The sequence below is a fragment of the Musca autumnalis genome, unplaced genomic scaffold, assembly GCF_047663935.1.
Source record: "Musca autumnalis isolate F117 unplaced genomic scaffold, ASM4766393v1 scaffold_5, whole genome shotgun sequence".
NCBI lineage: Eukaryota > Metazoa > Arthropoda > Insecta > Diptera > Muscidae > Musca > Musca autumnalis.
In genome coordinates this window covers 89,439,704-89,453,153 of record NW_027412088.1, presented here as the reverse complement: position 1 = coordinate 89,453,153, position 13,450 = coordinate 89,439,704, and the positions used below count along the sequence as shown (strand labels likewise).

The window sequence follows — 13,450 nt, the reverse complement described above, 5'->3', positions numbered from 1 at the left end:
GATTGGAGCGCACGATAACTCTCGAGCAGATCAACCGATTCGGTCCAAAATTTTGCTTTCGTAATATTTTGTCCAAACTTAATTTATGTTCGACGATGGGCTGGGAAGATGGGTCGGTCCACTCCTTCCGGTACCTCCCCCATACAAGTTCGAAAATGTTCGGAAAATTTGGGCGCACGATAACTCTTGAAGGGAGTAACCGATTTGGTCCAAACTTTGCACATGGTAAAATTTTTAGCAGGCGTAGATGCGGTTCCAATATGGACTCAATCGGTCCACTCCTTCGGGTACCTCCCACTCAAAACTTCGGAACAGTTCAGTTTAGGAGCTGCCCTCAAATCGCTTTGATTTTTGTTGTAACAACTTGTATTTACTGCTCCCCATACTCTTGAAGGGAGTGACCGATTTTGTCCACACTTTACACATCCTAATATATCTACCAGATATAGATCAGGTACGAATATGGACTATATTTTTCCACTCCTTCGGGTACCTCCCACACAAAATTTCGGATAAGTTCACTTTACGACCTGCCCTCGAATCTCTCTTTTCATTAAAACAACTTGCATTCGCTGCCTCAATTACGACAGAAAAAGTTTTTTTCAGGGGCAAGTCCATATTTTTTTAGAAAACAGCACGAAAGATGTAAGAACTCCCTATGGCACCATATGTAGTGGCTTGAGAGCACGAACACTCTCGAACTGATCAACCGATTTGGTTCAAAATTTGGCCTTCGTCATATTTTGTCCAAACTTAGTTTCAGTTCGAAGATGGGCAATGCCGGTTCCCCCAATATTTAAGAAATGTCACTTAAATGGTATGCACGATATCTCTTGAACGAGGCACTAATTTAGTCCAAACTTTGGATCTCCTAATACATTGTCCAAATTTAGTTTAACTTCTAAAATGGTCAATAATGGTCATCTCCTTGTGGTACCTCCCTATAAAAGTTCAGCTTAGGGTCCATTCGAGGATCTTTTGGAAATGTATACCAATGCTGTTCGTTGTGGTTCTGTTTTTAGCGATATTATATTATCCGTAGACAAGTCCATACTTCCTGGCATACTGGTCTAAAATTATACGATGATCCACTGAAATGACTTATGGGCGCGATATCTATCGCGCAAAATAAGATCCACTTCCATAATGGACTATTTCGATCCATTCCTTTAAGTACCTCCACCGCAACATTTTTAAACTTTAATCCTAATCCACGTTTTTTTTCCAAAAAGGACCACAAATTCTGAAAAGATCCTAAATACATTCGATCTGTCCGTAGACGAAAGTTTCAATTTACATAGGCTATCTCATAGGATATCTCAGTCGGCTTTACTTTTTTTCTTGTTTTCTGTTCATGTAAACTACTATGCGACAGATACGCCATGCGAGACAACATATATATATACATACATACATGACTTTTTCTATAGGCAGGTAAAGTTCGAAGATGGGCTATATAGGTACAGTCGGACCTCGATTATCCGTGATGGTCGGGACCGGAGGCATTACGGATAATCGATTTTCCCGGGTAATGGAGGCAATGCTTTTATACAGTTTTTGAACATAATTTTAAGTAAAAATGACATAATATTGTACAATAATATGAAAATCTGCAATTTTTATTATATTTGTTACGGTAATCCACCAAATTTTAGAAGGATACATAATATCATCATCATCAGATTCATCTGAATTGACTTTGTCCCATGGCTTTTGTGATACCATAAATATACAAATTGTGTAATACGGGAGAATTTCCAGTTTTCGTTTGTTTACATTTTCTTTGCTTTATCAGATTAATTGGAAAGCGTGTTTTTATTCCCGGACAATGAAGTTTAAAACGAAAAATAGAAGAAATGGAAAAAAGTCCAACATTTGTTTTCTATGACGGATAATGGAGGTTCCCGGATAATCGATTCACGGATAATCGAGGTTCAACTGTACTTCGAAAGATTTACGTCGTATGAACCGAGAACGACATCAGTATAGTCAAAAGTATCGAGATACAACGACTACGTCGGCAAGGCCTTGTCATAATAATGAGATGATGATGAACCCGCTAAAAAGGTGTATAAATACGGGCCGCATGGCGGTACATGCAGAACTGGGAAGCCAAGGCTTCAATGGAGTAAAAAAGTGAAACACGAGATTGAAAAACACGGTATTCCAAGTTGGAAAAGTAAAACAACTAACAGAGAGTAATGAACATTTCTTGTTATTTCTGTTTATAGGACAAATGTACTGTAAATGTCCAACTAAGTAAGGTAAGTACCCTCCAACTGGTATTCTTCTAATTCTACTTTGGCAGATAACCATAATTTGCATGGTTCAACCACCAATCGAATGATAATGAAAAAAAAACTCCTGAGCTTTACAGCTACCATGCAAATTAACTATTTAGTCAAATCGTTGAACTTCGTTCAAAAACATTCATTTGGTCTAATAATAGTTATATTTTTTAATCACAATATGAACATAAGAACCTTGCAGTAAATTGTAATACTGATCGGATACCTCGGATAAATTTAATAGGAATCTCTTTGAAATACATTAAAACTTCATTTAGTAGATTCACTTACCAGCGACTTCAAATAAATTTACTTTTATTAATTACCCATATGACTTGTGGAAGGGTGCACTTCACTTTAAACTTATTCGCTAATTAACAACTTATTTGCTATTCTAATTATGCTATTTTAAAAATACAACAAGAATAATAAAAAAGAAAAAAATATAATAATAAAAATATTCACCTTATTTTCATTATCCAAAGTAAAAATATCAAGAGTTTATTACGTTTATGCCACATTTCTTGTTTATTCTCCACGAACAATGCTCGTCGTTTGCTATTGAATGGAGGCTTGTTATAGACGTTAACCAGGCTGGATTCGGTGCTGTTGTCGTCGTCGTTATGGTTCTTGTTGTTGTCGATGATGGTGATGATTTTGATGATGGATAAGTCGATATTGCAAGAATTGAACGAAATCTCATATTATGCTTTTATTTCCAACGAAATAATTAAATAATCAATTTTTTAAAAATGATTTGTTTTGTTTTCTTTTTTGTGAGGAATGTAAACAACATTGATAATAAATAATTATTATTTATTGGATACTTTTTTCATTCACTTGATTTTCACTGGTTTTGACATTTTTTCTAAAAGAGATCAAATTTCTTTTGGTGTTGGAATTATTTTATAAACAAAACGGGAACACTTAAACACTTTCAATACTTTTTTCGATATTGCATTCCTGCTTTTTAGAGCGATGTAGTGAGTGAATACACTTTGTATTGTTGTTATATGTTATTTAGTTTGTGTTATTCTGACTAAGATTTTAGTTACTTATTTTGTATGATTTGTACGTATTTATTCCTTTAAAATTTAAATACAAGCTTTTGCTTAATAACTTGTTTCGTGATTATACCTTTTGAGGTTTTCATAATTTTGGATGTATTGATCTCTCCATTACACCATCACTGTAAATAAAGAATATAAAATAAATATTATAAATATATAATTAAATTGCTTTTCCTTAAAAATAAACAAAATATTTGAAATGTAATATTAAAAATATCACACTTGTGAAGATTTTTTTTAATTCTTGTATTTGAAAAAGAAAATTATTTAAATTGTTTATATTGTAAAGAAATGAAAGGTGTTGTAGATTTTAAGTTTCAGGATCTTGATGTGTTGGCATCCTATTAAGCGATTATCCGAAAATCCCTATCAAATTTAGTGTTATTTTGTTTTTAAAAATTTGGTTAAAAATTGTGCCTCAATGATATAATGATTGTAAAATCCACAGATATCAGGACCATGTCCAACCGTTTGTTTGTCTGGTTGACGCTTTGTACATCGTAATATTTCTTCCAAACTTAGATCCAGTTCAGAGATTGACTATATCGGTTGACTTCTTTCGGAACCTCGGAAGATACCAAATCCCTGCGGCCACTGACTAAAATGACTGATGGGCACTACAAATTTTACCGAATTTTTCGTGAGAAAACCCCTGCTTTCTGCCATTATACGAGAGACACGAAAAATCTTCTGACCTAGGCAACACGCAGTGTCGCCAAGCGTCATTTGGCATTTTTTGGAAAGATTGACAGTTTCTAGCCTAAGCGTACTCTGGACAGTTTGACATGCGACCACGTTTTGAGTTGTTTTCAGCGACTTGATTGAGACACTTCCAAAACATCGTTTTTCAACGCTTTTACAGCATCTTCTGGCGACGAAAATCGTTGAACGTTTGATGTGCTGCAATCAAATGAAGTCATTGGATCCCCAGTCAATTCCACGTTTTGTCCGGTCAAACCAGCTGTTGGTTTGAATCGATGTGTGAGAGCTCGCATTGTCATGATGCAGAACGATTCGTCTTCTCTTGTTCGTTTTCGAATTCCTCAGGAGACTTCAGGCAAACAAATTGTAGTGTACCCCTCAGAATTAACCGTCCTATATTTCTCAAGCCGTATAGTCGCCACCAAAAGCTAAACCTGACAATGAAATTAGAAAATATCAGCTTTCTAACGATGTAAAGTAGGCTGTCGTATGTGGTCAAACACCGAAGGTATAACAATAGTCGCAAAAAACCCAACTTTTAATTTTTGCGATTTTAGTTATAAATGACGAATATCACAGTTTTATTTGGGGACTTTCCAAAAACAAAGCCTGACTATGAAAGTAGAAAATCCCGTCTTTACAATGGTCCAAAGGGGAGGGGAGAAGCCTATTGATTTTGATGATGATCGGATAATATTCAGGGGTTGGAATGGGCAAAAAACTTATTTGGAGAAAAAGTCAACGTTTTATTCCAAAGCACATATCACAGCGTCTATAAGGGCTATGCCAAAAGCAAAAACTGACAATGAAAGTGCAAACCATCACCTAACGATGTAAAATAGGTTGTCGTAGGTGGTAAAACAACGAATATGTCGCAATAGTCGCTAATAAAACTCAAATTTTCATTTTGAATTATAATGAAGAATATCACAGCTTTGGTTGGACACCTTCCAAAAGCAAAGCCTGACTATAAAATTAGAAATTCCCATCTTTAAAATGATGCAAAGTAGGTTGGCGTAGGAGATATCGCAATAGTCGGTGATACATCACATTTTCCATTTTTTTAATCGCGCTACTGGTCGCTGTTTTGATATAAAGGAAGAAGCCTACTTTTTCGATGGTCGGATAATATTCAGGGGTTGGAATGGGAAAAAAACTTATTTGGAGAACATTCAATGATTGATTCACATACGAATATCTCCGCTTCTAGTAGGCGTATTCCAAAGTGAAAGCCCGTCAATGGAAGAAGATAATATTTTGTTTACATTGTTGCGAAGCAGGTTGGCGAAGGTATCACGGAGATATCGCAAAAGTCGGTACGATAATGCATCCCATTTTTTCCTTTTTCGTAATCACGCTACAGGTCGCAATTTTGATAGAATCGTTACGAAATGTGGGCTCAGAGAGTGGAAGAAGCATTCAAAAGGCGGAATGGGCAAAAAGCGTATGTGGACAAAAAAATCAAAGTTTTAGTCTTATGGGAATATCTCCGCTTTTAGTAGTCGCATTCCAAAAAGAAAGCCCGTCAACGGATGAAGAAAATATCATCTTTATTATGATGCAAAATAGGTTTGCGCACATCCCACTTTCCCATTTTTATACCCTCAGCATTTATGCTAACGAGGGTATAAACACTTTCATACGGGCAAAATGTGCCTCATCGAAATATTGGTTTTAGACCCCAAGTATGTTTGGACGAAATGTGTTTCAGAAAATTTGGTGTCGATTGAGCAATGTCCGTCCGTCTGTCTGTCTGGCTGGAACGCACGATAACTCTCGAACGGATAAACCGATTCGGTTCAAATTTTGGCTTTCGCAATATTTTACCCAAACTTAGTTTAAGTTCGAAGATAGGCTATGTCGGTCTACTCCTTCCGGTACCTCCCCCAAGAAAGTTCGAAAATGTTCGGAAAATTTGTGCGCACGATAACTCTTGAAGGGAACAACCGATTTGGTCCATACTTTGCTCATCGTGAAATGTGTACCAGACTTAAATAAGGTTTCAATGTGGACTCAATCGGTCCACTCCTTAGGGCACCTCCCACACAAAATTTCGGAAAAGTTCAGCTTAGGGCCATCACTCGAATCGCTTTGATTTTTGTTTTAGCAACTTTTATTCACTGCCCTCCATACGACGGTACAAGTTTCATCAGGGGCAAGTCCATACTTCCTGAAAAAATAGGCTGAAAGTTGCTAAAACCCCTATGACACCGTGTGATGTGGTTGGAGCGCAAGATAACTCTCGAACGGATCTGCCAATTCGGTCCAAAATTTGGCCTTAGTAATATTTTGTCAAAATATAGTTTAAGTTTGAAAATAAGCCATATCGGTCCACTCCTTCAGGTACCTCCCCCACAAAAGTTCAAAAATGTTCGGAAAAATTGTTCGTACGGTAACTCTTGAAGGGAGTGGCCGAATTGGTCTATACTTTACACATCCTAATATATCTACCAGATATAGATTAAGTTTAAATATGGACTATATTTGTCCACTCCATCCGGTACCTCCCACACAAAATTTCGGATAAGTTCACTTTAAGACCTGATATCGAATCACTTTGATTTTTGTTGAAGCAACTTGCATTCGCTGCCTCAATTACGATGGTAAAAGTTTTTTAGGGGCAAGTCCATACTTCTTGAGCAAACAGCCCGAAGAGTTTGGCTGGAGATCAACTTCCATAACGGTCAATTTCGATCCATTCCTTTTAGTATCTCCTCCCCAAAACTGTTGATCTTTAATCCTAATCAACTTTTTTGTCGGTTCAAACGCCCAAAATTTTAAACCCCCTAAATACATATGTTTTTTGTGTTTCAATTTACACAGGCTGAGGGTACATCTCTGTCGGCAAAGCCGACTGATTCTTTTTTACTTGTTTAATTTGAATTGTACTGACGAGTACCTCAGCGTTGGTTGGATACGTTTCAACAAAAAAAAAACATTCTGAGCTTTAAAAATGGGTGAAATGCTTGTGTTGTTGAAAAAGGCGCTGGGATATTCCAATTTCCAATTTATTGAATTTCTTTTCCATGTCAGATATTTCTGTTTCTGTTGGACATATTCCAAGGAGAGTGCTTGATAATGAAACTAAACCATTTGAGTTTTAAATTAATACAAAATGTGGCATTTATGGTGAAATATCAGAGTTATTCCAAAATTCGCTAAGACATCACAATTTTAATATTTTCAAGTTTTTACTTTAGTGACAAATACCTCTGCTTCTATTTGGTGTATAAAGACATGTAAAATGCTAATCTAGAAGACCAGCAAACGATTTTTGTACTTCTTGGTTATATTTTGGTTTGTTTTAGAGAATGTTCTTATCCCCAATTCGAATTCAATTAAATAAACCACCTTTAAGACCTGATTATGGTCCTAGGAAGTCCAGTTTACTGTTGATAAGACCTGGGACTTTTTTAGTCGACCTGGCAACCCTCCTGATCGAGTTAATCTGTATGCAATATTTATTTTCATTGATGGCAGTCCATCCTGGTGAACTAAAAAACTCATCAAACGTCTTAGTTTTCAGATATTCCTGGTTTGAGACTTATAGGACATTGTTTACATGTAATACGATCTGGTACCCCCTTGGACCATAGGGTTACCCTCTTAGTAGGGATATTATATACCTAATATTGTTGATAATTGTTAGTAGTTAATACTTATTAAGAACAAGTAAGAAAGTATCAGTCAGCTGTGCTGAAAACCAAACAAAATAATTATGCCATTATCTTATATAAATATGTAAGTATTGACTTAATCCGAAAAAAATGTACCGTTGTAAATGAGGTCGAACAACCTACTGAATAAAGAATGCTGCGAGAGAATCGCTTAAACTTCACTTTACCCAAATTTTGTGTGGGAGGTATCCGAAGGAGTGGACCGATATATTCCATATTCCAACCTGATACATGACTAGATGAAATAATACGATGTGCAACGTTTGAAACAATCAGAAAATTTCTGCGAGAATTATCTTGCGGATTTGCCATTTTGGTTGGTGCCGTCAAGGTTTCTTGGAGCTTTTAGGCCAATATCTCAGGAAGTATGGCTATGCGCATGAAACAAATTGTACCGTCGCACAGAATGTGGCCAAAAATATTTAGAGTGTAAAAGTCAAGCCAATCCGCCGGTTACAGCTTTGTGCTGCTGCGAAGAGTGTTTTATGGAACCACGAGCGTAACATTCTCCCCCCTTTCCCCTCTGGAGGGGGTAACGGTAAGAATTGTTTTATGCTGTTAATACAAAATGACATGAACAAAGATCCCGATTATCTTATGATGCAAAAATAGGCTTGGGGAAACAAAACAATCTCCAAAACTACATACAATCTAACCAATTTAGCGGATTAAAAAATCAACATTTTTGACTGAAAATTGGTAAAATGTTTAATATTGATCTTATAGCTTTCTTCCTGGAAGGCACGTATCGCCAACGTAAGATAAATTTGGAAAAAAATTCTTCATCTTGCCACTGATAGCAATTATGTTAATGTACGTGGTCAGATAATAGAGTTATACGCTAATATATCCATAGAAACCCTATTCTAGGGTAGCTTTAGTCAGCGGCCTACTCCCTTCTTGAGTTATCGTTCACACCATTTTACAGACAAATTTTGAACTTTTGTGTGTGATATACCTGAAGGTGTGGACCAATATGGCATATTTTCGAACTTATATTAGGATTGGACAACGTTTTATGAACGCCAAATTTCTGTTCGAATTGGCCGATCCGTTCGTGAGTTATCGAGCGCTCCAACCACTACACATGGTACCGTAGGAGTTTTTTACAGCTTTCGGACTCTTTTCTCAGGCAATATAGACTTGCCCCTAATGAAACTTGAAACCATCCGAGAGCAGGTCCTAAACTGAACTTTTCCGAAATTATGTGGGGGAGGTACCCGAAGGAGTGGACCGTTAGAATCCACATTGGAACCTTATCTATGCCTGGTAGAAATTTCACGATGTGCAAAGCATGGACCACATCGGTTGCTCCCTTCAAGAGTTATCCGAATATTTTTGAACTTTTTTGGGGAGGTACCTGAATGTGGACCGACAGTGTCCATCTTCGAACTTAAACTAAGTTTGTACAAAATATTACGAAAGCCAAATTTTTTACCAAATTGGCTCATCCGTAGAGAGTTGTGGTGCGCTCCAGCCAGACAGACGGATGGACATTGCGAAATCGACTCCAAATTGTCTGAAACGGATTTCGTCCAAACATACTTGGGGTCTAAAACCATTATTTCGATGAGGCACATTTTGCCCGTATAAAAGTGAGGGTATAAAAAAATTAAAAAATTTTATGATTTTATGATTTTGAAGTTTTATTTTGAAACCTTCATTACGTTTTGAAAACATTTGTTTGCGACGGACAATGGTTCAGGAATCGATTTTCCTGGCCAAAAATCAAAATTTTGTTTTGTCAAAGATATTTAATTTATTTATGGGATTCGATAGTAAACGTATTAAAACTAAGGAAACCAAAAAATTAGGTCAAAATATTGGAAAGTGTGGGTGTGGTGTGCCTCTAAAGACGAACATTTTCCCCATTTTTGGGAAATACGTAGTTTTTGCAAAATCCTGGATAACAGATATTGTGTTCATTGTTTTTTTGTAAGGTAGTTAGGATTGTCGCCCTTAAAAATCGTTTTAATAAATTACCGTAGTTAGTTTTTTTTTTTTTGGTAATTTTATTGTTTATTTGTTGGTGGACCATCTTTAATACAAAAGGAAGATATCAAAACCACAAAAACACTCATATTTTGATGAAAAATAGTTAAAAAACTCAAAAGTTTAATTTCGACCTTGAATTTCTCTGCAACTACCATACCGAATTTGACCGCTTATAAAATATCTGAAAGCTTCGTCTGTTATCTGTCTAACAAACAAACAACAAAAGTTACAGAATTTTGACCAGGAAAACACGATTTTGAACCACTGTGCGACGTTGGATAACATGTTAATTATTAGTTTTGGTTATTATTGTTGAACTACATGTGAATTTTTATTTATCTGGTCTTTACCAAGTCGATGATGATTTTTGCAAAAAAAACCGACATTTTCATCACAACCTTTTTTCATTTTTCACTAATTAATGCATGAAAATTGTTCGTTTTCTTAGTTTGAAAACAACTGTATGTGGTTTTAACATATTTTTTTTAGGAATAAAGATATACATAGTCATTACACTAAAAATTTTACCAATTTTCACACAAAAGTTGTGGTTCATTTAACCTGCTAAATATTACCCGTTCATCATGTTAAATTTCCAGTTTGTTCTTTGCGTAAATACTAACTCTACTTAAAATTTTTGGCCGATCAGACTATAATTGAATATAATGAATTTTGACATACCACATGGGAGGTCTACGACGAATATTTCGCGACGTTACACGAATTTTCGGAGAAACAAACGTATAATACCCTTTCCACATTGTGGTGTAGGGTATAGATATTAAATTGTATTGTTGCATCCTATTGGGATTCTCATTCCCTTTACCTACATCCTTTTTTATTCGATTTTATTTGATTGATTTATGCATTCAACTGCTCCCACTGAACCAATCTTGTAAAACTATTTAGAGATGGTAGTAAGTCGATTTAGTTTCATTTTACTTGGAAAGAATCGGAAATTGTATCTGCTACTGTTCTATAAATATTCCCATAGAAAATTTACATTTTTACTTTTGATGCTATATCTCCACATCAACGAGAATTTTCACTTTCAAAATATACTCTAAAAATTTCAGAAAATCAGTACTGCGTTTTTATGTCCATAAGGCACAAACAATTTTTTACACCGTTAATCATTTTCGCACCCTATTTAGACAATTTAAGGCCTAACACATTTGTTCTTTTTGTTGTTGCAACTCTTTCTCACCTTCTGTTTAGTTAGTGAATTAAGTTGTTATGGAAATTATAAGACATCCAAGATCATGCCGGCACACAGTTTATACAAAACACTTGACGACAGCTTCAGCTAAAAGCACCTTTCATTTAAAGTTCAGAATCCATAAGAAATTTGCATAAATCATCAGCAGCAACAGAAACAACGAGCAGCCAGCATAGGTATTGTCGTGGTTGTTGTCTTAGGCATCATTAGCAGCATCAGTAGTAGTCGAAGGAACAACAGCAACAGTTGCCAAACGCACAATAGCTTCTTGTGGAGTATAATGGCGTATTCGCAGATTGTTGGCAAAGTCAAGTTGATGTTGCATGTCTGTCCCTATGGCATCCTTCATCATTTTTCGGAGTTAGGCATGCGTACTGATTTGGATTTTTTTCATTCATGTTGGTGGTGCCAAGAGACCATCATCATTATTCATATTGGCGTTGGTTGGTTGCTTGGATTGCCAAAGATGCTGCGTATGCGGTTCTAAAGTTGTTTTGTTTTTTGTTCTTTGTCTTCTTTATCGTTTTGTTGTTGTTTATTATCAATATGTTCGCTTAACAGTTTTTGCTTGTTATTTAAATGAGACTCTCTTTGACTTGTTCCGTGTTAAAATGATGAAATGTTTTCACAAATGGACACACACACAAGTTCACATTAAATTTTCAAGCGACGGAAAAAATTTGCCAACATCTTTTCGCATGATGCTTTTCGCTTTTCGCATGATGGCTGTTAGATCAATGATTGCCGGTTTTTCACAAAAAGATAAATGATGGAGGTTTTATTGATGTGGCCAGCTTGTTTTATGGCAAGGAAATTGGTAAAAAAAATTTCGAATTTGATTTTATGACTTTTCTTTAATTTTTGATTCTTTTTAATTTTCTTTTGTACACTACAGAAAATTTATGTTAATTTAAAAATTTCAATATTTTTATTTTTATAAACAAATTTTAATTTTACATAATCACAATTCGTCGGATTAGTGGCAGGGACCCCTCCACAAATATTATTTATTTTTTTTATTTATTCTTCTGTTGTGGTCACTGGATTTTATTGATTAACATATGAAAACAACCAAAAATCAATATCACACACACACGCACGAAAAACCACTCATATTTAGGCCATAAAGTTGGTGATAAATTGGAAATTTGACAGATCCACCGAAGCAAACAAAAACGAAATAGAAATTAGATTTAATCTAAGATCTTAACTGTGTTACGTACTACCACCACTTTCAAGATATTTTTATTTTGTATTTATTCATCGTCGTCGTCTTCTTCGTTCAACCGGTCTTAGCTTTTTTTGTTTAAGAAAAAAATCTATTTTCGTTTGAATTTTCCGTAAAACGTTCGAGTTTTCCCACCAAAAAGAAACGACACTAAAACGGAGTAGCCTCTGTTACCAAATAAAACTCATTCAAAACACGACTTAAACGTTTGAACGTCGAACAAGAACTGTTTTATCAAGTGGTTGTTTACAACAAGCCATGTTTGTGCGGAAATTGCTTTCAAACGTTCAGGTTCGCTTACAGCCACTTAGCCAGCATCATCAAACTCATACAAACCCAATGTTGTAAATCAAACTCTTGTCAACACTCGAACTACGATTGGCCAATCAAAACGAATTGCTTTTCGAAATAAACAAAAGATGCACAGTTTTTGTTGCCATCACTTGTTGCATTGTTGTTTGGTGTGGGAAAGGGTAATTCAAAAGCCAACAACACCACCACCCTTACAAACGCGTTTCGCAAAGGTATTGTAAATTAATTAAATTGTTAAACACCGACTTGCGTGTGTGTGGGGTTGGCGGTAGAAGCAGCAGCACAGATTAGCTTTAATTTCAACCAATCTCATTTTAGTCGACCCACACATAATGCCTCGAAGCTGTGGAAAATTAGTTGCCAATAACACTAGCTTACAGATAAAAGTGTCGTTTAAATTAATAAAAATTGCAGCATATCAGTGCAAACATACTTGTCTTACAATTTTAAAATTTGTTCGTTATTGGAAGAGGCTCAATGCTGGTATGAAACCGGGCATACTTTCGTTATTTATACATCAGCCGGTCATCAACCTATGAAAGTCCTTCGCCTGTCACATGTAAAAATACTAAATTCAGACAAGAATGAACATATCTTTGCACTTATACGGCTGCAGAAGGCAGCCTTATGGTTGATAAAAATATGGTAAATGTCGATCTGCATATCTTGGATCTCCAGCAGGATTTGTCGCAAGATGAAGATCTGCTCTATGAGATTTGTCATTCTAAAGCAGCATCGATATGACCCGATCATTGCATTGACCATAGTTTAGTCGTTAACATAATACACGGTGCGCCTTACTATGTATGAAAAGTGCTTACACCTGGGAAGTTTTTGCGGATTCTGAAACTACAATATTCATGGATGAAACAAAACAAGAGAACAAAAAACAAGTGAGCCAAGGCTATAGTCGGGTCGGGGCCGACTATGTGATACCCTACACCACTACCCCTGTGCAT

At 35.9% G+C, this 13,450-nt stretch overlaps 1 protein-coding gene across 1 annotated transcript in view; it reads right to left on the bottom strand.

The window, feature by feature from the left end:
• Positions 1-12,407, bottom strand: part of Wnt2 (Wnt oncogene analog 2) — a 111,641-nt gene extending 99,234 nt beyond the window's left edge. Inside the window, exons 1-2 of the mRNA XM_073989139.1 lie at positions 10,940-12,407; positions 2,754-3,477 (exon numbers count right to left, since the gene is read on the bottom strand). Of these exons, the coding sequence (XP_073845240.1) occupies positions 2,754-2,809 (56 nt within the window). The 5' untranslated portion in view covers positions 2,810-3,477; positions 10,940-12,407. The remainder of the gene's footprint in view (positions 1-2,753; positions 3,478-10,939) is intronic.
• Between the last annotated feature and the right edge of the window lie 1,043 nt (positions 12,408-13,450).